At 35.0% G+C, this 26212-nt stretch overlaps 4 protein-coding genes across 8 annotated transcripts; all 4 read left to right on the top strand.

The window, feature by feature from the left end:
* Nucleotides 1–444: 444 nt before the first annotated feature.
* Nucleotides 445–4102, top strand: LOC110700400 (protein KINESIN LIGHT CHAIN-RELATED 3-like). The gene is made up of 3 exons (XM_021877943.1): nt 445–768; nt 1068–3070; nt 3545–4102. The coding sequence occupies exons 2-3, from the start codon at nt 1131–1133 to the stop codon at nt 3753–3755; spliced, it is 2151 nt and encodes a 716-aa protein (XP_021733635.1). The 5' UTR covers nt 445–768; nt 1068–1130; the 3' UTR covers nt 3756–4102.
* A 2381-nt stretch (nt 4103–6483) lies between these two features.
* LOC110700399 (putative exosome complex component rrp40) lies at nt 6484–11511 on the top strand. Its single transcript, XM_021877942.1, has 9 exons — nt 6484–6671; nt 6763–6837; nt 7375–7461; nt 7816–7872; nt 8610–8702; nt 10140–10212; nt 10303–10378; nt 10832–10922; nt 11137–11511. The coding sequence occupies exons 1-9, from the start codon at nt 6621–6623 to the stop codon at nt 11254–11256; spliced, it is 723 nt and encodes a 240-aa protein (XP_021733634.1). The 5' UTR covers nt 6484–6620; the 3' UTR covers nt 11257–11511.
* Nucleotides 11512–12473: 962 nt separating this feature from the next.
* LOC110700398 (peroxisomal membrane protein PEX14) lies at nt 12474–18260 on the top strand. 2 transcript variants are annotated; one of them, XM_021877940.1, is made up of 13 exons: nt 12475–12712; nt 12820–12905; nt 13938–14179; nt 14357–14402; nt 14525–14706; nt 14910–15096; nt 15184–15273; nt 16379–16449; nt 16543–16582; nt 16668–16726; nt 16850–16894; nt 16970–17038; nt 17316–18260. In XM_021877940.1, exons 2-13 carry the CDS (start codon nt 12851–12853, stop codon nt 17703–17705), a joined length of 1476 nt encoding a protein of 491 aa, XP_021733632.1. In that variant the 5' UTR covers nt 12475–12712; nt 12820–12850; the 3' UTR covers nt 17706–18260. The 2 variants fall into 2 exon arrangements, with proteins under 2 accessions (XP_021733633.1, XP_021733632.1); XM_021877941.1 differs by having other exon boundaries at nt 12474–12905.
* A 1603-nt stretch (nt 18261–19863) lies between these two features.
* On the top strand, nt 19864–25716 carry LOC110700396 (UDP-rhamnose/UDP-galactose transporter 6-like). Of its 4 annotated transcripts, none has more exons than XM_021877939.1 (6): nt 19864–20140; nt 20629–20863; nt 21913–22097; nt 22178–22378; nt 24242–24331; nt 25112–25716. In XM_021877939.1, the coding sequence occupies exons 2-6, from the start codon at nt 20734–20736 to the stop codon at nt 25421–25423; spliced, it is 918 nt and encodes a 305-aa protein (XP_021733631.1). In that variant the 5' UTR covers nt 19864–20140; nt 20629–20733; the 3' UTR covers nt 25424–25716. The 4 variants fall into 4 exon arrangements, with proteins under 4 accessions (XP_021733631.1, XP_021733630.1, XP_021733629.1 ...); XM_021877938.1 differs by having other exon boundaries at nt 24194–24331; XM_021877937.1 differs by having other exon boundaries at nt 24191–24331.
* The last annotated feature ends 496 nt before the right edge of the window (nt 25717–26212 follow it).

Here is a 26212-nt window from a genome sequence, read left to right as displayed (position 1 = left end):
AAAATAAAGTGATTTAAGCAATTTGACATTCAAAATATACACTAATTAAGGATAAAACCCTCATGTGTACATTAAAGGAAATGACCTTTACCTTAAGCTCAAGACTCAAAATTTTTTCGATTCATTATTTACAAGCCATATACTTGGAAGTAGAAGGCTGAGGTAAGAGAATACCCACTTCGTATTTGATATGAGTAAGATTCAAACCTTAATAATTATACTCGTAAGATTTTTATTAAGTGAGGGCCTATTCTGATTTACTAAATTGATTGGAGTTGAATTGAACTAAATATTTGATGAGAGAAGGAAATTAAGATCTAATTGAAATGAAATTAAGCCTAGTTCGCACCCGAAAAATCGGCAATAAGAAGAAAAAAATGCAGAATAAAAACAGCATACTTAGCGGCGGTTGCAAAGACAGGGAGAGATAAATCAGCGATTGATCGACGAGTGAGTGGGGTAGGGGAGAAGTCCTCTTCTCTCTCCTCTGACATTCTACCTTCTCTTCTCCCTTTTTTCCCATTTTACCCTTCTCCCTTTCATCCTATATCCTCTCCTTCTGTCTTCTTCCGTTATTCTATAAAAATTACAGTTTTTTTTTTCTGTATTTCCCACTTTCTTCTTCCTCTCTCTGTTTCTCTCTCTTCCCTACTATATAATTGTCTCCTTTCTCTCACTTTTTCTTGTAACTATTCTTCCCCAAAAAAAAAACGCTTCATTTTCCACTCATATTCTCGTTCACATTCTCCCCAATGGTCGATTTATATGGTATGTTATTTGTTTATTTGTTTGATTATATACTTGATTTTCGACTGTTAGACTATCTTTACAACAATTTGCGTTTCTGGGTCAATTATAGATCTGGGCATTTTTTTTCTTCCTTTTTTTAGAGGTGATAGTAAGATTTTACTTGGCATATTAGTTGTTTGTGTTAATGTCTGAACCAATTTTTTTTCTTGGATCCGTTTGTGAACGTGTTGTTACATTTTTGGCATGAAATTGATTGTTACTGGAAGTAGTTCATGTGTTTTTTGTTGGGTAATTTTTGATTTTTATGGAAATTGCAGATTGAATAACTTTCCAAATTAAGAAAGTTTACAGTTAGAATTTTAAGTTTTGAGGGTGTAAAGATGCCTGGTGTTGTTGTGGAGGGATCAAATGAAGATGGGTTAGAGGTAAATGTGATACCCAGTAAGGAAACTTCTGTTCAGAACATGAGGTCTCCAAAAAGTACATTGAGCCCTCAGAGTCCCAGGAGTGTTGAGGAGGAAGAAGGTCAATTGGAGGGGGGTGTTGACACCTCAATTGAGCAACTTTATGATAATGTGTGTGATATGCAGAGTTCAGATCAGTCGCCTTCGAGGCGTAGTTTTATGACCGAGGATGATAATGAGTCTCGAATTGATTCTGAGTTGAGACATCTTGTGGGTGGAGGAATGAGGGAAGTGGAGATCATGAAAGAGGAAGTAGCTGAGGAGGAAATTCATGGTGAGTCTGATAAGGGAGAGGATGGTTCTGGTGGTGAGTATTCGGGTTTGGTGGAAAAGACTCGATCTTCGAGTGCAAAATCTGCATCTTCAGGGAATTCTAAGAAGGCTTCTATTTTGCAAATAGAACCTGAGGAATGTACAAAACCTAGTCCAGAGAAGAAAACTGAGAAACAGAATGGCAAAATAGTGAAGAAAAAGGCAACCCCTCCTAAGAAGCAGAGGAATTTCCCACTTGCAGGATCTGATTCTGCCTTGGATAACCCAGATCTTGGACCTTTTTTGCTAAAGCAAGCTAGAGATTTGATCTCTTCAGGGGATAATCTCCACAAGGCTCTTGATTTCGCACTTCGAGCCTCAAAATCATTTGAAATATGTGCTGATGGGAAACCCAGTTTAGACCTGGTCATGTCTTTACATGTTGTAGCAGCAGTAAATTGTAGCCTTGGCCAGTATGACGAGGCAGTTCCAGTTCTTCAGCGATCCATTGAGATACCCTCTATTGAGGATGGTGACAATCATGCACTTGCTAAATTTGCGGGGAATATGCAACTTGGGGATACTTATGCAATGCTTGGACAACTTGAGAATTCAATATCATGCTATACGAAAGGGCTGGAAATTCAAAGACAAGTCCTTGGTGAAAATGACCCCCGAGTTGGTGAAACATGCAGGTATTTGGCCGAAGCCCATGTTCAAGCAATGCAATTTGATGAGGCTGAGAAGCTTTGTCAGATGGCACTTGATATTCATCGAGAGAGTGGCTCACCAGCTTCCCTTGAAGAGGCGGCAGATAGAAGGCTTATGGGTTTAATCTGCGAAACAAAGGGTGACCATGAAAAAGCTATGGAGCACTTGGTATTAGCTAGTATGGCAATGGTAGCCAATGGTCAAGAAAAAGAGGTGGCGTCTGTTGATTGCAGCATTGGAGATACATACTTGTCTCTCTCTCGATATGATGAAGCAATTTTTGCCTACGAGAAAGCCTTAACAAGTTTCAAGGCAACTAAAGGAGAGAACCATCCTTCAATCGCTTCAGTATTTGTTCGCCTGGCTGATTTGTATAATAAGACTGGTAAGCTTAGAGAGTCCAAGTCATATTGTGAAAATGCTTTACGCATCTATAGCAAACCTATTCCTGGAATCCCTCAGGAGGAAATTGCAAGTGGGTTCACTGACGTTTCTGCCATTTATGAATCTATGAATGAGCTTGATCAGGCTATTAAGCTGCTACAAAAGGCTCTGAAAATATATGGTGATTCCCCTGGACAACAAAGTACAGTTGCAGGGATTGAAGCACAGATGGGAGTCATGTACTACATGCTTGGGAAATATACTGAATCTTACAATTCTTTCAATAGTGCTGTTACTAAGCTCCGTGCTAGTGGAGAGAAGAAGTCTGCTTTTTTCGGAATAGCTCTTAATCAAATGGGGCTCACTTGTGTCCAACGATATGCCATCAATGAGGCAGCAGAATTATTCGAAGAGGCCAGGAGTATTTTGGAGCAAGAATATGGTCCATATCATCCCGATACTCTTGGTGTTTACAGTAATCTTGCAGGGACATATGATGCAATTGGAAGGTATGATATGCTTTTCACCCATGTTTCTTACTTTGCTTACCCTTATAATTTAAACTTTGAGTCTCTACTTTGAAAAGCTTTTGCCTTATGATTTCTATGCCCTTGTGATGTGCACATTACGTCTGAAATTTACTTCAATTTTGTTTGTGTTCAGTAGATAGTGTTAGACTGTTAGTAATAACTAATAAGTGCATTTATGTTATAGATATAATTTTAATATTTATTTCTGGTGTCTTTGCCACTAGAATTAGAGAAACAATTGGTAATATATGATTTAATCATTGGACTAGTGGATATATTAATTCTTAGATACGATTGTTGTGGAAAGATTCTTTTCCTGTGTGTAATATTTATAGTTACATTTCTGTCAATATAGTATTTGATCTTTATTGATTATTGTTATTGTATGCTCATGGGCACCCTATAGAAAATCGCATAGTTGATTGCCAAATTTCTTCTTTGAACGTGTTACAGGTTGGATGAGGCCATAGAAATATTAGAATATGTAGTTGGAATGAGAGAGGAAAAGTTGGGAACAGCAAATCCTGATGTGGATGATGAAAAGAGGAGGTTGGCTGAACTGCTAAAGGAAGCTGGCAAAGTTCGCAACCGAAAAGCTAGATCTCTGGAAAATCTTCTTGATGCAAACCCTCAACAAATTAATGATAATGGTATTAAGGTATGAAGAAGTATAGGATTGATTTATAAGAAAGTAAAAGAGTAAAGAAAAAGGTGGTATTGAAATGATTAGATTCTTATTTTGGAGGGTTTAAAAATAAAATGCTTAGTAGATCTTGTTGTGATATTGATTCTTAATCATTCTTATTTGTCTAAAGCTGTTGATCTTCTCTATTAGATTCTGATATCATACTTTGTATAAATGGCAGTCCCTTTGTACCTTTGAATCTTTTCTTGCTTAAAGAAGTGATACACAAGCAATTTGTATGTATATGTTCTTAAAAATTTCATGTCATATTGTAACGATTCGGATTAATGTGAATACTTTCTTGCTCTATGAGCACACTTCTTGAACTGCAACCATGTATCGTTTTTTTGGTAGCGGGCTTATCTACTGACAATTAGCTGTCTTGCTAGTTGAGTTTTTGTTCTATTTGAGTAGAGATATTTGTTTTCTAGAGAAAAGAAACAGAACAATTCTGATATTTGGTATGAGGAGTGAAATACAGCTGCATTTATGATGTGGTGGTTGTGAGATCGATAGAAATCATAGAATTGATAGGTATGTCTGGGGTGATAATGATTCTAGATTGCGCGTGAGGGGCGTGACTCAACTTCACTAGCTACTCGAGTTCAACTTGGTCAAGCTTGGCTCAAATGTGCCTGACTTGTTCGAGCTCGGCTCAAGATTTGCATGAGCTATTCTAGTCAGCTCAAATAGTTTGTGAGCAAGCTACGTTTATGTTGATCACAAAATATCATTGTATCTTGAAAGCTTGTATTTTCATTTGGATTCGTAACTCAGGCTCGACCTACTCGAGGTTCTTGTTCTTACTCATTCCTAAGACAAACAAGGACCCTCTCTTGCATGAGATGGTAGTAAGAGTTTCTTTGTCATTAGGGCCTACTGCTGGTCTGTTAACCATTATATTGGGCAGTTGGACAAATTAGTGCTGTCAGACAGTTGCCTTCACTTAATGCATAATCTTTTATTTTGACCGAACATCATATTCTTAAAATTCTGTAAGCCTTGTTGCACGCCAAAGCAATTGTTATATTTTTATTTTGTACATTTGATTTTGAAATGATGCCTAATTTTTACTGTGAAATGGGGTATCCAATAACAGCTTATAAATCAGTAGTTCCCCACCATTTTATGCCCATTTATACCTTTTTCAGCAAAATTTCCCTCCAATTTTGAAAATTTCTAGCTCTTGATAGCCGAATTATGCGGAGTAACATCCTCTTTTGACCATCTGTTCTTGGTTTTATGATTGAGAGCGTATTCTCCTTGTACCTTGGGTACACTGTTACTGATAGTCTGATAGTGATAAACCTGCTAGTCAAATTTTGAATGCATTTTTGTACTGTTATGAAACGAAAATTAATTCTACAACCTGTGTCTTGAATTAATAGTTACATGCTTTTTCCGTGTTTTTAATTTGTCATTTTTTTAACGGAGAACTGATAGAGTAAAATCAATATTTTTTTTTTGTTTATTTTTTTTTTTTTTTTGAAAGGAGTAAAATCAAATAATGGTCAAAGAATTGACAGTCACACGACCCTTGATAATGAGGGGATGTATCAATTTTATTTAATTTTGAACAAAAAGAGAATTTTCAGTTGTGCTTGAGTGTTCGATGAGTTTGATCCCCCCGGCAACATAACTGTATATTCACTGTAAAGGAAAAAAGTTGATAAATGATGCAAATAATCATATTAAGCTCTTAACACCAATAATTACATTTTATATATCGACAAAGTGGCCATGAAAACCTCTTTTAAATTATTTTTTTAAAAAATTAATAACAAAGTGGCCATGAAAAATGGTTCTACAGCCCCCCTTACTCTACTATAGCAACTCTTTATCTTGATTCACTTTGAATTAACAATTGCATAAAAAGCTAAATTGTCTACATGATAAAAAAAATTACAAGTTATTTTATTTTGTTAGCAACATCAGAGGAAATTTGAAGTAATATGTATGCATAACCAAATGATAGTGGTGCTTTAACTAGACTCCCTAACATAATGGAAATTTTTTTGTATTAATCATACATTGTTTCTAGTTTTCTACCGTTGAAGCCACATTCTCTTTACCTTATTTTTGTTAAACTGGAATTATTTTTACATAGTTTTATAATACTCTTTGAGTAAACAAATAAAGATAACTAACAAGCCTAAATAATTGATGTGGTCATATGAATTACCTTGACAATGCTAGGAGCTGTTGTTAAACATGGGCCACGTTACTCCGTTAGGTCCAACGAAACCTATTGTAACTTGTAAGCTTAACATAGTACGTCAACACTAGAGGTATGTCAACGGGTTGTGGATGTTTATGAACACCATTTTACACAATTAAGCACAAGTCTAATATGTGGTTTGTGTGCGAGCTCATCAATACATACGAAATACTTCGTAACTACTTCATAGTTAAGTATTTAAGGGATTCATCAGTCAAATACGTATCGATATGAACCAACACATAGATTGAAATTTGCGTGAGCCTCCTTCGGGAAAATCCAATAAATTACATAAGGATGTGTTAAAATCAATTAAGGATGTGCCAAAATTATTTTCCCTTTTCTTTGTTCCATGCCAAAGTATTTTTTAAAATCACGAGACAGGCTGACTCGACTCGGCATAAAGGCTAACCTGAACTAACCCGACCCCTGTCCAACTCTATGGGGAAGCTAAACAAATCATTAACCTGGCAGTTTGGCGCCTACTCTCACCGTCTTTAACCTTTTACTTTTTTAGACTCACAGGCATTCTTCTGCACTTTCGCCACTCTCCCTAAAACTTTTCCCGCGCCAAAAAATCGAAGTTGCAGTTCCATTGCAAATTTGATATCGAAGAACACTGAAAAATGGAAGAGAAAACATCTACTACACCCAAATCCTTAATCAATCAAACTGTTGTAAGTTTATCCCTTTATCATTACTTTCGTCCACTTTTCAATTCAATTCAATTCTTATTCTAATCTGTCTCCTCTATTTTGTCCTCTTCAGGTTCCTGGTGATGTAGTCTTGGATCTCTCAAAAATGGCGGAACTTACCATTAAACTCGGGAGTGGTCTTCGTCAGGTCAATTAATTTTTTGAGGGTTTTAGGGTTTATGTTTGATTCAATTTTTTTCCTAGGGTTTCATTTTTGGTTCCTGTTTGAGGAGTGGGTGATTGGGTAAATACCCAATTCAATTTGGTTAATTGGGTGTTAATGTGATCTCTTTAGTGCTTGATTACTGATTATTTGGACTTAAGAAGATATTTACAGTATTTGTAATTTGATTGTATATGATGGAGTATTCCGGTATTTTTATCGAATTTGGTTTTAAAGAAGAAAATTTGAAATTGTTAATTTGTACATGATTGGAATAAGACACATATTGCTGTAATATCTTGGAGCTTTTGGTCTTTTTTATGCATAAAGCTCTCCTTATACTCTGCAATCTAATTTGTAGTTTATAAGGAGCGAGTCGTCTTACTCATCTATCACACATTATATTGATACTCACAAGGCACAACGTTGTCACCGTAAACGGATGAAATTGAGTGGCATTGGCTATTACTAAGAAAGTTTGCTGGTTGTTGATTTTAGCTATGTTGTTTGAATGTTTATCAGGATGGTGATGTAATATCTGTCACAAAAGCTGGCAAATTGAGATTCACAAAGCCTAATAAATATTGGGTTGAAGGCTCACATAAAAGGGTAAGAGCAAGGCTTTCTTTTTTCTTTATATACTATGGACTGTGATTGAAATCCGAGTAGTTTGGACTATGATGAGTAATAATGTCTATAACTTCTTCAAGGAAATCCAATTGATATGAAGAATTATTAGCTGATTGTTGTCAATTAAGCTTTTAATACAATATGTGACTGATGTTGTGCATATGTATGTAACTTATGGTTCCGTATCACTGATCATTGCTTTTACATGAATGGTTATACACTTTACTCCTTAATTTGTTTGGTCAGCTTTGATTAATTACACAACATTGTGCAATGCGGCGCAAAAATGCATTATATGATCATAAAAGCTCTTGATTATCTCTTTTTTTGCAGTATGTACCGTGTGTGGAGGATCATGTTCTTGGCATAGTGGTGGAATGCAGAGCTGATGTAAGCATTTATCTCTGTTTGCTTCATCCCATTCTTTTGTTACTAGCTATCAGTTTATATGATGTCCTTGTGCTGTTGACTTTGGTATTGTCGAATTTTAACCTTTTCTAAATTCTTTAATGAAAATTGTTACTCCTTGTGCCCTTAATATTGATAGTATAAATGAGCGAGCAATCTGACAATTAAATCCAGATAGAAATTGATTATTGATAAGGATCATATGCTGAATTTGCAATATTCTTTATTGAAGTATGGAGACCTGACCATACTACATCTCATGTTTATCTTTATAAAAATTGAAGTTGAACTAAAGGCACTAAACTTATTATCAATGTTTTATTTTCTACCAGAGGAGAAGATTATGGTTTTTTCCTTGGGTGTCATTGTTAGCATTGATTTGCTATTTATTCAGCAACTTTGTTGAAAAAGACAAAATTTTGATGGACAAATTGCTTGAATATTAGAACATTGTAAACTGGTGGTATAATTTTTTTTTTTATTAGCAGTTGATTTTCTTCTTAAAGCAGTTGCAGAAAATGCTTCCAAAGGTAGTCTTATCATTATAATGTATGCATCATTCCCTTATCTGGCTGATGTACCTCTTCTGAGAAGTTTTTTTTTTTTCCTTCTAAGTTTTTTTTTTTGAGAACTTCAACATTGCTCTTCCCTTAAACCTTATAAGACTGGTAAATCTATATGGAGTTAAATGTGTTGTCTTCTGTTCCTGTTATGTGCAGAACTTTCTTGTGGACATCAAGGGACCCACATTGGCAGTTTTGCCTGTGATGGCTTTTGAAGGAGTAATTAGGCGTAATATTCCAAGGTTTGAGGTATGAAGGCTGAATACCTTTTGGAGTTGTAGAAATTGCTTTCTAAGAACTGCTCAAATAGTCTCTCATTCGTCAAAGTACCTTAGGGAATCTTATAGGGTGCTTAGAACTGGTTTAGACCAATGTGGACCAAGTAGTGACCAACAGAAACTGGTCTCTAATTCTATAGATATATTTTGATATCTTTGTATTTACTCATTCCGTGCTGCTACTGTGAATAAAGCTTAAATGTTTCTGGAGGTAGGCGGTGCATGTTACTTAAGCACTAAATTTTTAGAATAAGGAGAAAATCAGGCGGATAAAGATGATGATGGTGGATTACAGTAGAAAAATTACAACCCAGTCCTTTGAGTTGTTGGACACTCTCAAATTAAAAGCTATATTATACAAAATGGAATTGCTCTCTTTATTATCTGCCTACTTCATCCTTCTCTAATCACCTCTATACATTCTGATTTCTTTTCCATATGACAAACTCTCTGTCCCCCTTTTCCTTAGCTAACCCTAAATGAATAATTTGCATTACCACAACCGACCTTTCCCTTTAGGCTAGTCTATCATACTATAGTTTGGTTTAGTCAAGTTCAAGCTTGTTGTTTATTGTTTATTTCTTAAATCCTAAATGAACTTTGACTTGATTGACTGATTAAGTTGTTAAGGATCTGATGTTGTAGTAAACCTGATTTTCGAAGTCGTAGTTTATTGGAGGGACCCTACTTTTCTTGACGAAGTTTACAACATAACTCACTCTTAACACAAGAAAACTCTTTGAGGACCATTCCAGTGTTAATTTATAATATTATAAATTTTGTGACCAAATTTTGAGGATGTCACTATACAACATCCTGACAGTTGAAATTCTTGCCTTTGATGTTTTGGATAACAGAGCAGTGTGATGATCAGTTACCATGGTCTTTATTTGACTCGTGATTGACTATCAAATTTGTGAGGATACCATTGTGGAGAAAATTGGGATGCTTTGAGATTGAAACATGAAGTGCTTTGCTTAGTTGTAACAATGTGCATTAGGCGTGCCTAGGTGCAACGCCAGTCAGGCGTGAAAGCTGGTGCCTTAGCTCTGCCAGGCGCAAAGTCCAACTGAAGGTGCGTGCCTATGCACTTTTTTCTAGGCTGCTTTCTGCGCCTTGGCACAAGGCACAGTCAGGCACGAGAGCTGGCATTTGGCTCTGCTAGGCGCAAAGACCTACAAAAGGTGCATGCCTATGCACTTTTTTCTAGGCTGCTTTCTGCGCCTTATCTTATTAGGCGACAATAGGTGAGTAAGAACTACCAAATTATACGATAACATAGTCTATGTAGATGTTGAGTGTGCTGTTAGATTGTGAAGCTGCCTTCTGATATGAATATTAAAAAAATACTTTACATCCTTCCCTTGTTTTTCCTTCTGTTTTGATCAGTCTCTGTTTTCTATTTCAGATTGGAACTTTGCTTTATGCTCGTGTTGTTAAGACAAATGCTGGCATGAACCCAGAGCTATCGTGCACAGATGGTGGGTTCTGGTCATTTCAAGTTTACATGCATTCAGCTAAATCAATATGATGCGACTTACTTATTTCTGTTATTTTGTGTCTATATATAGCAAACGGTAAAGCAGCAGAATTTGGCCCACTTAAGGAAGGTTACATGATTGAAACATCAACTGGGCTTTCACGAATGTAAGCGCTTTCTCCTTCCCAGTCAATTGTGTTGATTCATAATTTGGTATTATGTCCTTTGTATTGAATTTAAAAATTTCCTTACCAAAAAGTATGTAAAAAATGTAATTTGCCATTCTTATTAATGCTTGGTGAGTTTGGCTGAAAAGTCAAAATAATATTGGAATATCACAACATTGTATGAAAGTAAAATATGCATGCCAAAAATTGCTGGCAATCAAAAACTTGAAATCTACGTAGTATTACTTATGATAAAATAAAAGAATTTCTTTCTATTAGTAGATAGACATGTTATTGTCTGAATATTATCCGATAAAGATAAATTACTGTCTTAAACTAATTATTTTAAAATTATTCGAGTAAAGATAAAATATTATGTTAAACTAGCTTAAAGTTTGAAATTATTTTGCTCAGCTTTGTTAATTATTTATGCCCTTTACTTTGTATATGTAGGCTTCTGAGTACTCCCACATGCCCAATTCTTGAGGGTCTTGGAAAGAAGCTGTCTTTCGAGATTGCTGTTGGTTTAAATGGCCGAGTTTGGGTATTATTCTTGGAAGATTTCTTTTCTTAACAGCATGCTTTATTTGGCATTGTGGTTGCTGCCATTTGTAGTATTGGATCATTATGGTTTTAATTTTTTCCTATCTTGCTGCATAAATCTTATCGTCTTCTTTTTGGATTTAGAATCTTTCGTTTCTCTTTTACTGGTAGTTGTGGATGTTATCCTGTGGTGTAATATGTCATTTCCATTCCAGGTGAATGCTGAATCTCCATCAACAGTGATTTTGGTTAGTAATGCAATCATGAAATCAGAGTCTCTAAGTGCCGCACAACAAAAGATTACTGTAGATAAACTGCTTCAGAGAGTACAATGATCTGCAGTATTGATAAAGATAAGGAGTATTTGTCATGTCATCCTTACTTTTAGTTACAAAATTGTGTTAGGTTTGATTCTCCTCTGTTTTTGAAAGATAACAGGTTCTTGCTTCATCTGTAAAGCTTTGTCTCGGGTTTTGCTTCTGGTAGAGAGGGAGAGGTGGGGTGTTATTATTTGTGGTCTATGTAGAACGAATACTCTGGTTAAATAGATTGTGTTCATCTTTCATATGAATTAAAATTATATAGTGAAATTTTCTTTCAAGTTGCCTCATGGATATCTGAGTAGATGGAAAATTGTTGTAGTTTTTTTTTTTTTACTTATTTTTTTGGTTGGTAAGGAGAAGGGATCTATCGGGCCAGAACCTCTTATAGGTCCTCCTGGCCTAAGTTAGCGGGTTAGGCGATTTGGAAGAGGGGTGGGGGGGGGAGTGGGTGGGGAGAGAGTTAGGAATCCCCACCCCAAAGTGCCTCTAGTGGGGTTTGATCCCACAACCTCTTGGTTGTGAGATGCAAATGTTCCCACTAGGCCAAGCTTTGCTTAGTGGAGAAATTGTTGTAACTTGTATCTGTGAGTAACTTGGTCATTACATTGTTTACTCGTGCAAATATGCAATAGAGCTATGATTTTTGGAAAAGGTACTTTTGGCCTTTGCCTTTGAAGAAAGGCCTTTAGCTTACAACAAGTGAAAATCTAGCTTTAAGGCTTTAAAAAAACGTCCATATGATTAGCCTAACTAAAACTGACCTAATAATACTATAACATACTATTACTAATTAATTAACAAAGTTGGTGGAGATGTAGGGAAGCTTTTTTTTTTTTTTTAAATTATTATTATTGACTTTGAGTTTGAAGCTTATAATTTACTTGTGCTTGGAATTGGAGGATTTCGAAATTGATTTGTGTAAGTATGCAATACTATCCTCTTACATAATGATCATCATCTCCTCCTTACGATACATAAAGTCTTGAAGAAATCACCTTAATTTTACAACAAAAATTGAAGTTTGAATGCAAATTGATTAAAAAGTTTTTGGTTTAATGAAAACATACTCAACTTCTTATAATATATTTGTATGCAAAATTCACATAAACACGTGGAATTTCACATACAAATATTTTATACGTAGCTAGAAGTACTTATACATGGTGAATCTTATATTTTTGTCGAACATAGATAACCTCTCACCTTTAAACATGCGTTTGGTATAATGCCGGTCTAAACTCTAAAGCACCATTCTTGATATTCCCGAGTCTCGAAAACACATCAAGTGACCTTAGCTCCCCCATCTCACAAAAAAAAGGGATAAACCGAAAATATAATTTAAAGACTGTAAGAGGGATTGAATTTTGGCGTCTACTGGAAATTTCACACCTCATTACACTCGAAGACCACCTTCATTTTCTCAACTCTTTCCATTTCTTCGTTTTCTTTCTTTCTCGACTTTCTCCCAGTAAGCTCTCTCTTTCTCTCTCCTCCCAAACTATAGCTTTCACAGATAATTTCATTATTCAAGATTTTCGTGTTTAATTCTAAATTTACACTGGAATTTTGTTACAGTTTGATTTCATGATTTGAGGGTTGGTGTAAAATGGCGAGCGAAGCACCCCCATCAAATCCCTCCGACAATAACCCCTCTAATCCAGGTCTTTCTCTATCTTTCTTACTTGTTCTTGATCATTTGTTTGTCAATTTGAAATATACCCAGTTAGATTTTAATTTGATTGAGTAGAATAATCATCCGAATCGTTTGCAAACTACTTGTTCTGCTCGTTTACAATCAGATTAAGTGCTCATTATTCAAGATTGCATGCTCTAATTTCTGGGATTTTGGGAAGTTTTATTGTTGAATTTAGATTGTTGTAAGTTGTTGATATTTAGCTGAAATTAATCTTTTGCTGTAATTATAATCTTGAACAATTCATTTGGTGGGTTGTAATAATTGGTGGGGTTAGTTAATTACGGTATTGTAATTGGTTTGTTTATTGTATATGATGTATTCTATAGTTATTACGCCACTAATGAACATTGGACATTCAAAATTGTCAAATTATATCAAGATTGTGTCTAGTAAAAGTGAAGCATGGTAGAAAGATTTTCATGCTCAGCAGAAAATTAGCATTTATTTAATCGGAAACTGTAATCATCATTTAGTAGGGCCTGAAAAGGAGATTCATGCTTGTAAAATTTTCAGTTTCAGCAGAAAATTAGCATTCCTTTAAATTTTCTCAGTTAAATATCAGAATTCTGGATGATGCATAGCATAACCTGTAGTTTCGCTGTTATATTCAACGCGAATGAAAAACAATTTCTTAATTTGTTCCAAAAAAAAGAAAGTGAATGTGCATATCTTTTGCATTAGCTGTTTGGGGATGAAAATTTAGTGCATCTTTGTGTAATCTTGGACAAAACTACTGTCTGAATTAACACTGCACTTTTATGATCTTGTGTACTTCAAAAGCTCAAAGAATGTTTACTTGGAATTACATGTTATTCATCTAATTATCAGTGTTTTGACATCTAATCAATTATCCTGCCCAATGGAACAAATATAGCATCACTGGGACCTCTTCAGTTTTTCTGACCGATTTTCAGGGATTTTATTCAGTTTGATGTGTGGATGTTGTACACATACTACAGTTGCATATTATTCAGATTCCTTTTGTTCACATTTACAGCTCCGGAACCTGCACAATCAGTAGAGAATAAACCCCCAGCAACACCGGAGCTTCCTGCAGAAAATTCACCAAAATCTGTATTTGTAAATTCTCAACCTATACGAGAGGATCAGGTACGAAATGCTATCAATTTCCTCTCTCACCCAAGAGTTAAAGGATCTCCCGTGATTCACAGAAGAAATTTTCTCGAGAAGAAAGGTCTCACAAAAGAGGAAATCGATGAAGCATTCCGCCGTGTACCTGTAAGTAACTCACTTGTAGTTTGTACTGAAATCTTATAGGGAAAGGGTAAAAAGAAAGTTCAAGATGCGTTAGAAAACTTATAGTCCTTGTGTCTGTGTGCACGACTTGTCTTGTTTGTCTTTCTTCGTGGCCCTTTATTGCTTGTCATGTAGCTTGACATTCTGTAAAAAATACAGGACCCATCTCCTGCTGTTGCCAGTGGTCAAAGTAGCACAAATCAAGGTAATATACATTGGTATATATGAGTTTAGCAACCTTGAAGCAGCTTTATAATGTGTATAAATCTAAGAGGTTGTTTGGACGTGTCCTACCTTGTGAATTACATGTTTTTTCTATCATTACAGTTGCACAACCAACTCCTGCTACGAATATTCAAGCTCAAGTCCCTCTGCAAGCTGTGCAGTCTGTGGCTCCAGTTCAATCCGGTGTCATGTCGACAATGGCTAGAAGATTCCACTGGTCGCATGCGGTGCTTGCTGTAGGATTTTTGGCCATATCTGGTGCTGGAACAGCTATAGTTTTTAAGGTATGAGTAATTGAGTACTGTAGCAGTTCTTAAAATTTTCAAGTGTCTTAATTCTTTATCTTTTACATTTCCCATTTCCTTTTCCCCTTTGTGTTAGTTAATTTGGTTGTAGAATTTTATTTATTTACGTAGTTGTTATTATTTTTTCTTCTTGTTAGCCTTTCAATATGTTGTTAATAATGTGAGATGTGTCTCATCTGCAGAATTCTCTCATTCCTAGGCTGAAGTCTTGGATTCGTGGGGTTGTTATGGATGAAGATTCCCATGAAGAGGAAACAGATAAAAAACCGAGTTTGGCTGAAGAAGCCACGGCAGCTGCAAAAGCAGCTGCTGCTGCAGCGGCTGATGTTGCAAAGGCCAGTCAAGAATTGGTGATCTCAAAGAATGAGGGTTTGTTACTTAAAGCTTTATCCCACTTATAATTTTCCGTTCTTTTGATTTTACCTCTTCCAATTGTATATCTTTTAACCATCTCAGAAAAGGAACGCTTTGCGGATTTCATGAGCTTGTTGGAGGTGCAAGTTCAGGAGCTCAGGTCAATGAGAAGTGAAATGACAAGATTAGAAGGTGACCTATGAATCTGCTAGAGTTTATTTTGTGTTCATGTTTGGTTGTGAGTTGTTTCTTCTATGTACATGCAAATACCTTATTTTAAATAGTTAGCATGAGAATACCGTGTTTAAATTCTAATCATAATTATCATGTTATGTATAATATTGGAATTGCAAAGACTTTTTCCTTTTGTCACGAGTTAAAAGATAGAATGAGAAGTTGATAAGTAAAAATTAATTTATATTAAGGTTTTAATTCCACTTAATTACTCCATAAATGTTTAGCCAAACAGCATGTAAGAGTTTTTTTGCAAATGTTTTATGACTTTGAGCACTCTTTTTGTTGGATGGCTTCTGTCATTACTCATTTAGAAGCTTAGAACCACTCAATATCTAAATAACTTTCTCTTATCCTTCTCAGGTTGATTTCATTTGTCTATTGTTGTGTACTAAGATTCTAAACATAGTGTGCTACACATTTTGATTGACAATTTAGCATACCAACTGCTTTTGTGCTATCAACTTATTTCTGTACTTTATTGATCTTCCATTGGTCGCTCTTGATTCAAGATTATTAATATATTATTATCATCTCTAGTTTTAAATATTGTTGCTTTCTTCTTTACAAATGACGAGTACTATATTGATCATTGATTCATTGATCACATTCTGAATCTAATGGTGGAACAAAATGTCTTCATGCATAAATTTGTATTCACTTCCTCATAAAAAAAAATATCTTTAAACTACTCCAGTCTCCAGCCATCTATGTTCTTTTGAACAAGTTGTTTCTATTGTCCTTGACATCCTCCCAAAAAATTTGGAGACTTTGTGATAATTTTTTTATTGAATAGTTGCTGATCATTAATAGAAAGAGTTTATGCTTTCGCTTTTGCTTGGTGCAAAATATCCTTTAAGCTGATTATTTTTTTATTACAACCTTCACTATGTTGCATCGACTCGTATTAAACTTGGATTTAGTGTTGCGTAGGCTCATTTCAATCCTACATAAATTTGAATATCTATCTGTTGATGTATAAGGATTGTGATGCATTCTTCTATTGCCATATCATCTCATATTGCTGTTCATATTCATTTGCCTTTGGCCTGTCTATATTCAGGGAAATCACACAGTGGTGTGAGAAGCAATGTCAGGGAAGGATACCTAGATGGCTCTAAAGCGCGTTCAGTGGTGAGTTGACACTTGGCCTAGAATTTTGATGTTAAGGTTGGATGAGCTTGCAGTTTTCATATTAACCCTTTGTTTTCTTCTTTACATATTCAGCAACCAATGGGCAGGAATTCTGAATTTGACATGCGATCAGGTGAGGCCATTTTTATGCTTCACTTGTTGATGCTGAACTCTTTCAATGTGCATTTCAGTTAATATGTGTATTTCCTTTCGTACAGTGAGGTCGGTTTCACCACCTGCATCAGCTGAGCCTCCTCATCCAAAATCCTATGGGGAGGTTTGTTTTCTTTCTTCTTCTTATGCATAAATTGTCTCAGCATAGTGTGTTGTACTCCATGCAGAATTATTATTTTTCTCCATTTACCAACTTCTGGTTATTAATTCTTGATTATTGTTGCAGATCATGGCTATGGTGCAGAGAGGGGAAAGACCACCTAATGTCAGAGTAAGTGAATATCATATCACTACATTTTTAACAACTAATTTGGATTTTAGTCTTATTTATTGGCTTAATCTTCAGGAAATTGATGATCAACCCCCGAATCCTAATCAACCCATATCAAACCCAAATCTGGCTCCTAGAGCTAAGGTATTAAAATTTGATATAATTCAGTTTGCTTCTTGACAATCTCCAAGTAATTATGCTTATCATCTCATAAACATATATTATCACATGCTTCAAATATTTTTTTCTTTGACGGTTGATGCATAAATTGCTTCTGTATGTTTCTTATGTGAGGAATTTCAGGAATATGACCAAGGGTGAATAAATGTCAATGCATTTGAGTTTTTGTAGTTGGATTAATTGAAATCTAACTGTTAATTGTTTTCTCCCTCTTTTTATCACCTCGGTGCTATGTAATTAGCCTTGGGAAGGTGGTCTGCCTCCTAACTATGAGAATCCCGCGCCTTGGTATGATAGCTGGTGGAAGCAAAAAGATAGAATGGCTGAATCCAGAAAGATGGAGGACAGTAATCCTGTACATGAACGCAGGTGGGTCCCACCTCAACCTCCATCTGTATCAATGCCAGAAGCTGCTGCAGCCATTCGACAGGCTAAATCAATTCCAAAGGACTTTAATCTGGGGGCTGACAAAGCACCACAGCCTGTGGAGGGGCTTGATGAGTTGCAGAGAGTTACACAGTTGTCTGAAACTGTTGGTAAATTAGATTTGAATGTAGAAGGGGAAAGATCAGAAACATTCTCTAGTGAGATTCAAGAAGAGCAAGAAGAAGAGCAAGTTACTGAGATGTGAATAGAGAAGCAAACAGATGGATTCTAAATCTTACCGTATTCACGTCTCAAGTGCTTAATATGTAATGTGGAGCACAGAGTATATCAAGAATAACAGATTGGTGACTACCAAGTAATTAGTATACTGATGTATCCACAGTATAGGGTTATGCATTCTTTAATATAGTTCAATCAAAGATTTCCAGTGGATCATCTTCGTTGCAGTCACTCTACAATACGAAATAAAAAGATAATATGCGCTTGGATTTTGATTCCTCTTGGTTTTAGATGGATGACCAAATGTAAGTCGATTTTATGATGAGCAAATCATCCAGGTTTCATCTTGTTAGGACAATTCCATTGTTGGCTCCTAGAATTGTCTCTTCATTGTCTTTACTTCATTTGATTGTGGCTTGTCTAGCTAGAATCGAAATTCTTAGGACACGGGCCCAAGTAAATTGTTAATAATGAACAGATGTCTTGAACGATTATTTGTCAAATTCTACAAAGTTGTCTCTACTTGTACATATGATCAAATTATAATAATTAAGTACAATATGAGGTTGAATTATAATTTGAACCTATTTTCATATTGATTATCTAAGACTTTGACAGGATTATGAGGCATTTTGTTGGGTTGCCGTTTATGCATCCTTGCACATTATGAAGTGACTCATGGAATGATAAGTCAGAGAACTTGACATTCATCGAAAGCCATCTCACAAACATATGATTTTTTTTTGGAGAGGATCTTACAAGCATATTGTTATTCATATGAGAGTGTTAAGAGTTGACTAACCTATAAGTCCAACACGGTTCATATGGCTCAGAGACATGAGGTGGGTTTTGAGTTCACCTAATGAAGAATTGAAGTAGATGAGCAAAAAGATGACTTCAAAGGGGGAGGCAGCAAAGACCATGGCTTGTCTATGACCAACTTGAGCAGCCTTCCCCACCCCCCTGGCTTAACCACAACTCCACAAGGCTAGCACAAAATAGTTTTTGGGTGGCGGTTTAAACCGATGAAATTTTATCTCCATTTTATTTTTGTTAAAAAAAAAAAAAAACAGATGAAATTTTATCTGATGAAGTACTTGTATAGTTGTATAATATATACTTATCTTTTGAATTCTAAATTCAAGATAAAGATTATAATAGATTTTCTCAAAAAAAAAAAAAAAAAGTTTATATTCATCTTTGTATGTACATTAGAGTTCTTGAGAGGGTCATGGTTTTCCTTTGTGACAAATTTACATGTGCAGTACCGCTTATCATTATCTTTTGGCAAAAGCTAATGAGCGCCCCCGGGGCGTTAGATAAGAGAATTAAAGTGCAAATATTAGAGTAAAATTAACATTAATTACACCGAACGACGCGTGATTTTGTAATGAATTCCTAAGTTAATACCATTTCAACCAATATAATTTGTTTTTTGATTCCTACTTAACATAAAGGTAAATATTAAGACTAGAATAGACCCGGTCTACAATAACTTATTGTAGACCTAACCTAGTATACCATACGAATGTGATTATATCATACGAAATATGATTATATTATTACAAAAGTGATTATATCATCTTGAAACTATTATGTAAATGTATCACTCAAAAAGTGAATTTATCATTATAAAAAGTATCAAATAGTAAATTACATCATTCAAAAGATGATTTTTAAATTTTATCATCCTAAAGATAATTATATAATCTCATTAAATGGTTTAATATGAGATCAAAATATGACTCACAAACAGATAATTATATCATCTAAAAAAGTGATTATATCATTTATGGGGCGTTTGGTTTGCAGAGTGGTATATGTTTGGAATCAGGAATAGGGTTAAGGTGGTATCGGGTTGGAACTTGATACTTAATACCATGTGTTTGGTTCAATTCTGAAATGAAATATCATCCCATTAATTTCATATATTTAATACCTAAAGAAAGGGAATGAGCTAAACCCACCCTCCCCCCAAGGTTTCTAAACCCCATACCTCATGGGTTTGAGGTATGGGTTTAAAAATCATATTTTTGACAACCAAACATATGGTATGGGTTTTGATCATTCTATACCCATACCTAATACCTATATTCCGCGAACCAAACGCCCCCTCAGAATGTGATTATATTATTTGAAAGTGTCAAATTTTGGGTCTACAATAATTTATTGTAGACCGGGAAACGTAAAACCTGACTTAGATTAACAAATAATATCAAATTATCAATAGATTTTTCATAAATTATCATGCGTTAATGTGTCGAAAATTATTTTATGCACTTGATAACTTAGTTTGGTACAATAAAATTAATTAATTAATAAAACTTAAAAAAAATGGAAACATTTATCACTTCTAGTGATACTCGTAACTGACCCTCTTCTCTCCATCACTCTCCCTCCCTCATTCCAGAAACTTCCTCTTCAATGGTTAACACCATTGCAATTGAGCTTGTGCTTGAGGTGATTTTCTCTCTCCTCTCTACTTTTCCTTTGATTTTCTAAATGTATTTCTATTGAGTTAATTTTAATTTGATTTGTAAGGTTTTGAAATTCCAGAAATTCTATTGATCCTCATTGTTGAAATTGATTAAATTCTAGGGTTTTCCTGAGATTTTGGTTTAATTTGGGGGAAATTTAGGGTGATAGGGTTCTTAGACCTTTTATGATGATGAAAATTTCCTAAATTTTTAGTGCAACGTTAAATCCCGTAAATCACATGTTCAAGTTTAATTATTTGTTATATGTCGTTTAAAATATCAATGCACTATTACTTGTCGGTTATGATCGTGTATCATATAATTGTTATGAAGAACTGAAGATACATTATTGCATTTTGATGCCACAAGTGTTACTATGCTAATTATTAGTAAAGCATGATCAATGTAGTACAAGTATGAGTTTTCGGAAATTTTACCGTAATCTTATGGTGTTACACTCTATTTTTGCAGAAAAGTGTTATATGAAGAGGCTTGTTTTGGCACATGGAATTTTGCCAATTTTTTAACAAAGCTGTGGGCTGAGGATTTTATAACTTGATATTTTAATTTAGAGAGATGGCTGCAGCTAGCAAGGCGGATACGAAAGCTGCAGTTGACGCGGCTGCTTGGATGTTCAATGTTGTTACTTCGGTGGGAGTTATTATTGTTAACAAGGCGTTGATGGCTACCTATGGGTTTAGTTTTGGTTAGTAGTTCCTTTATGTATCCTTCTTATGGTGAAATGAATGAAAATTTTATGAAGTTTGCTTTAGCAATATCGTGATGTGTGTTTATGCGACTGCAAACTGTATAATATTGGTGTTGGGATATGTTCATATTACAATTGAATAACGGCATTTATCAAGGCAAGGAAGTAAAAGTCCTGCTGCCTTATGATATCGTGTTTCTAACAACTAACTGCTTAGATGTGAACAAAACTATTAGTATGAAATTTGTACGTGCTCAACACATGTGAAAAATGCATGTGTGACCATCAATTGAATTCTAGTCTGAGATTATTTGCTGTTCTCAATATCGAATTGTTTGGCAGGTGTTCTATTTGTGACTTCTCATACACATGTATTCTCATAAATGAACACTCTTGTACATGCATTTTAATGAAAAGACAAAGCTTTCGGTAGGGTGGAGAAATTGGATTTGAAGTTCATTGACATCAATATGGATGTGTTCAAACTTCAGAGACTTGTCATGGTTGAGCTATCTGTTATGGTAGAAGTACATCATATTAAAAGGAGCATTGCGTGTAAGAATGTGGTTTCATGAAGATATTTTTTTAATGATGATTTATCAGTAATGTTTGAGAAATGAGAAGGCACTGTTGGAGCTTTTGGAAAGATTTGTTTGTGGAGTGTATTACCCTAGAGTGTCATTATTTCTCCTTTTTTTCAAACCCATTTCACTTTTCTGTAATAGGCCATCTGTTTATTGTCATTGTATATGCTCTTCCATCCCCAAATCATTTTGGGACTAAGGCTTTGTTGTTGTTGTTGTTGTTGTTGTTGTATATGCTCTTCCATGCTTACTAGATGCTTTATTTGAGTGAGAGAATATGCAAGCTTCTGGTGCTTGTTCTCCTCTTTCTCTCAACCTCTTAATTTCTGACAGAGTCAATGGTTCAAGGTTCATGTTAGCTGCCTATATATTCATGATTTTGCATATATGTTATATGCATTTCATATTTTCGTATCATCATTTTCCTTTCATTTTAATGACTTTATTAACAACATTTTGCAGCAACAACCTTGACTGGGTTGCATTTTGTTGCCACTACTTTGATGACGATCGTTCTTCGCTGGCTTGGATTTATACAACCTTCCCATTTACCTCTGTTGGAGCTGTTGAAATTTGTCTTATTTGCTAACTTTTCAATTGTTGGCATGAATGTTAGTCTTATGTGGAATTCAGTAGGTTTTTATCAGGTGAGAGATCAGTTAGGTTATATCTTCTGTTTTTAGTTCTCATATTATTCCTGCAGTAAACTTAAGCTTTTAATTCTCAGATAGCAAAGTTGAGCATGATTCCTGTACTGTGCTTTTTTGAGATCGTGTTTGATAGCATGCGATATTCCAGAGACACCAAGCTCAGCATTGGGCTCGTGCTGATAGGTGTTGGTGTCTGTACTGTTACTGACGTGAGTGTAAATATGAAAGGTTTTGTAGCAGCATCAATTGCAGTGTGGAGTACTGCTCTGCAGCAATATGTAAGTTCAAAATTACTTCCATTGCCATGTAGTCTCCATCAACAGTTAAGGACAGTATATACTTGTGGTTTGATGCTTGATATGTGGCTGTATAAATGATGTTCTTTATATTTCTGGGATTATAAAGACTTGATGAATGCAGAGTTTTCTCTGACTGTGACCTAGCCATGTTGATGGTTTAAAATTTTGATCGGGTATTTGATTGTATTTACTGGATATATATATATATATATATATATATATATATATATATATATATATATATATATTCTGTTTTAGGCAATTGAGCCATAAGGACAGGCGACACAATCTGTTCACAACAACTCTCTTTGAGTCCTGTGTTCTGTTTGGATATGGTACTAATGGTAGTGCTCTATGTTGTATACATCAGAAAGAGGATTATAGTCTAGAGTCATGTTTTGTAATATGTATGTAGCAAACTGATTCAGTGGAAAAGCCAGGATTAATCTGTAGAGGCAGTAATTCTGCTTTCTCCTTTTTCCTTTCATATTGGCAATTTGTTACAATGCAACAAAGTTCTAGTTCCTTTAGATGTATGGTTTCTTTTCAGTGATTGGGCTCTAACAGATTTGTCACACATCAGCTTAGGAAAGTCTTAATGATTTGACATATTTTAAGTGAAATTGTTTGCTTGGTGATATGAACAAAAGATTGGGGTGGTTGTTATTGGTTTTAGTTGAAGCTGATTGGGAATTAATCAGAGCTTTTATACAGCTTTTTAGCTGGAAATGGTGATGAAGTGAACTTTAATTATATGAGGCATTAGTTTATTTATTAATACCCATGGTATTGTATGTCGGTAATTACGTTATGAACTGGCTTAAGGTGAGTGGCGTTATAGGTGATTCAATACTCCAATATTATTCTGTTAGTAATATCTACTCTATCTTGAGGAGGAAGGTAGTTGGAGACTTGGAGGTGAAGGAGAATCGAAAATGCTATAATAAGGGAGAGTATGAAAAGAAGAGGGCATATAGAATATTGCATTGATAGCTTGGTAGCCTTGGTTTGTTTAGCTTTTGGGAGTGATAAGGCCACTCAAAAACATGATATTCTGTTCTCAAAAAAAAAAAAAAAAAAAAAAAAAAAATGATATTCTATCCTTTTATTTCTGCAATTCCAGGATTTTCAATCTAAATCTCATTCTTCTTCCTTTGATTTTTATTGTAGATCTGTCAGTTCATAATATATTACAAGGTTTCAGAAGGCTTGTTTTTACTGGCCAGATGCTTTTGGAATAATAGATTTAATTAGATAGACGGAAGCTTTTGGTGTTAACTTTTTTAACAGATGGCTTTGCAGATTTCATAGCTTTTGTGAGGAATTTCTTTTTTCTCCAAGGCATGGTTTATTGGGGCTTATCGAGATGCAGATCTAGTATCGTTTATGCTTGTTCCTATTTTCTGATCTTTATGTTCAATCATTAGATTTCATTTGCCGAAGCTAATCATATGTTGGATTTATAGTAAGTTTTCCACTATCATGTCGACTCATCAACTTGCAGACAATGGACAATAGGCTTCTTGTCAATTAATTTTACTTTATGTTACTCTTAAAAGATAGCATTTTTTTTTTATTATTGAAGTATTGGAGCAGGCTTGCATGAGATCTGCTTGTCAAGTCAAGAATGGTTTCTTTTCATCATTTGTATTCCATTTTAGCTTTCTCTTCTCTTATTACTAGGGAAGCTTTGACAGAATGTAGGCTTTCTACCTTGTCATACCTTCTTTATTGCTCTTATTATTAAACTTTATTGTGTTGTGTATGCTGTATGTGCATTTTCTCCAAAAGAAGTATTCACTCAGTTCATTCAACCTCTTGGGCCACACTGCACCAGCGCAGGCTGGAACCCTGCTTCTACTGGGTCCGTTCCTGGATTACTGGCTGACAGATAAGAGAATTGATGCATTCAACTATACTACACCATCTGTGGTAAGTAGACTTTTAATCAGTATTCAAAACATTTGTTTTTTCATTTGAATTTGGAGAGGGGGCCATTTCAAATTTCAATTTCATTGTTGGCGGCTGCTGATGGGCGCTTTCCTTGTCATCCTTCTTTATGGGCTGCTTAAGAAAGCATGCATGTTGTGGAACCTGGCAAGAGTTTCCTTGTAGTTTCATGTGCTCGACTCTATTTGACTAGGATGCCTGTAGCTAATTCCACTGTAAAGTTATGATTGACAGTTTAGTTGGAATAGTTTTATACTAGCTGAAGCTGGACTATCATAACTTGTGCTATGTGCAGTATGTCATACATGTGGCTTTAGGTATCTGAAAACTTCCTTCAGTATTGTGCTGCTGATTTTGTGCACCATTTTTTGCATTTCTTTTTAGTGTATATCTGTGCTTACCTTACCCCTGGGAATAGTGGGGTACTGAGGTGCTAGTGTGAGACTGAGTTCACAGTCTGATACATTTTCTACTCTGTAAATGTTCCGCCTTTTCTACTTATCCTGCTGCACCTATATTGCAAAACTTTGATGCTCCAAATGCACACTGATCAACTGATGAATAATTTAGGTCTAAGATTATTTTTTACTGGCTCTTTGTACAAGCTTGAAACATCATTTAAATGTTGGAGTGAATTAACGCAGATGTAATATATCCATATTGGAGTAGAAACTGTTTGTGATGTATATCAATTTGTTACTGTCTGCTGATATCAGCCTTTTATTTTCTTATATTCATATATCCATTTCTTGGTTCCTTCAGGTGTTAATTATTCTTTCATGCATAATTGCAATTGGAACAAACCTGAGCCAGTTTATCTGCATCGGTAGATTCACAGCTGTGTCCTTCCAAGTACTTGGCCATATGAAGACAATCCTTGTTCTAATTCTAGGGTTTGTCTTTTTCGGGAAAGAAGGTCTGAAATTACAGGTGGTAGTAGGTATGATGATAGCTGTATTAGGGATGATCTGGTATGGAAATGCCTCATCAAAGCCCGGTGGAAAAGAGCGTCGGAGCCATACAACGCCCAAGCAAAGACATGGACAAGATTCCACAGATGATGAAAAAGTCTAGTAAAAAGTTCTATTTATACAAAGCCTCGACCATCATCAAGTACATAGGATGAGTGAGATTTCCGGTTGCTTTAGAAATTTAGATTTCTGAGGAAAAATATTTGTCAATTATTAATTTTTATTCTTTAATAGGCTCATTTATTTTTACTTTCATTTGAAGGAAGTCTTTCTTCTCAGATCAGGTTTGATCCCTTATACAAATTACGAAGTACCAAACTTTAGGTTTGTTATGATCTATGACATTTTGTAGTCAGCTTCTCTATTTTTTTCCCCTCCATATTTCTGGGGATTCCATTTTTTTTTTTTTTTTTTTTTTTTTGGTTTTTTCCATTAAAAAGGGCTAATCATTTAGTTGTTTACCTTTTGTTGACTATTTTTTTACAAAAAATAAAGCATATCAATATTATTAAAGAACACAAAGTCTTATACAGGTTAGCCACATGGTGTGGCCACCTCACATAACCACATACAAGACGATTAATTAAGTAATAGGGAGGTTACAGTGATGAGCAAATGGGATTACCTTAATGAGTATGTAGGTTACTTAAATAATAAATAGGGGTTACTTCCTTAAATAAGTGGAATTATTCTTTCATTTTTTAAAACAAAAGAATAAAAGTTATTCGAATGACCAAATAGAGTTACTTATTTATAAATTACTTGAATTCACTTGTATAATGAATTTGGATTACTTTTGTGGACAACATGAGGTGAATTTGGGTTACTTTTATGGACAACATGAAGTTATTCTTATGAAAAATTGAGTTCATAGTTTAAAAAAAAAAAAAAC

The sequence above is a fragment of the Chenopodium quinoa genome, unplaced genomic scaffold, assembly GCF_001683475.1.
Source record: "Chenopodium quinoa cultivar QQ74 unplaced genomic scaffold, ASM168347v1, whole genome shotgun sequence".
Lineage (NCBI taxonomy): Eukaryota > Viridiplantae > Streptophyta > Magnoliopsida > Caryophyllales > Amaranthaceae > Chenopodium > Chenopodium quinoa.
The sequence above is the reverse complement of the archived record's forward strand: the minus strand, read 5'-3'. Positions and strand labels throughout refer to the sequence as shown.

Bases quoted from the DNA above. Each gene is read 5' to 3' on its own strand.
- LOC110700400 (XM_021877943.1), top strand. From the start codon at position 1,131: ATGCCTGGTGTTGTTGTGGAGGGATCAAATGAAGATGGGTTAGAGGTA. The intron at 3,071-3,544 runs GTATGATATGCT...AACGTGTTACAG, and splicing joins ACATATGATGCAATTGGAAG to GTTGGATGAGGCCATAGAAA.
- LOC110700399 (XM_021877942.1), top strand. From the start codon at position 6,621: ATGGAAGAGAAAACATCTACTACACCCAAATCCTTAATCAATCAAACT. The intron at 6,672-6,762 runs GTAAGTTTATCC...TGTCCTCTTCAG, and splicing joins CCTTAATCAATCAAACTGTT to GTTCCTGGTGATGTAGTCTT. The intron at 10,923-11,136 runs GTATTATTCTTG...TTTCCATTCCAG, and splicing joins GTTTAAATGGCCGAGTTTGG to GTGAATGCTGAATCTCCATC.
- LOC110700398 (XM_021877941.1), top strand. From the start codon at position 12,851: ATGGCGAGCGAAGCACCCCCATCAAATCCCTCCGACAATAACCCCTCT. The intron at 14,180-14,356 runs GTAAGTAACTCA...TAAAAAATACAG, and splicing joins AAGCATTCCGCCGTGTACCT to GACCCATCTCCTGCTGTTGC. The intron at 15,097-15,183 runs GTTTGTTACTTA...TAACCATCTCAG, and splicing joins GGTGATCTCAAAGAATGAGG to AAAAGGAACGCTTTGCGGAT.
- LOC110700396 (XM_021877936.1), top strand. From the start codon at position 20,734: ATGGCTGCAGCTAGCAAGGCGGATACGAAAGCTGCAGTTGACGCGGCT. The intron at 22,379-24,169 runs GTAAGTTCAAAA...TTGTGTATGCTG, and splicing joins GTACTGCTCTGCAGCAATAT to TATGTGCATTTTCTCCAAAA. The intron at 24,332-25,111 runs GTAAGTAGACTT...TGGTTCCTTCAG, and splicing joins ACTATACTACACCATCTGTG to GTGTTAATTATTCTTTCATG.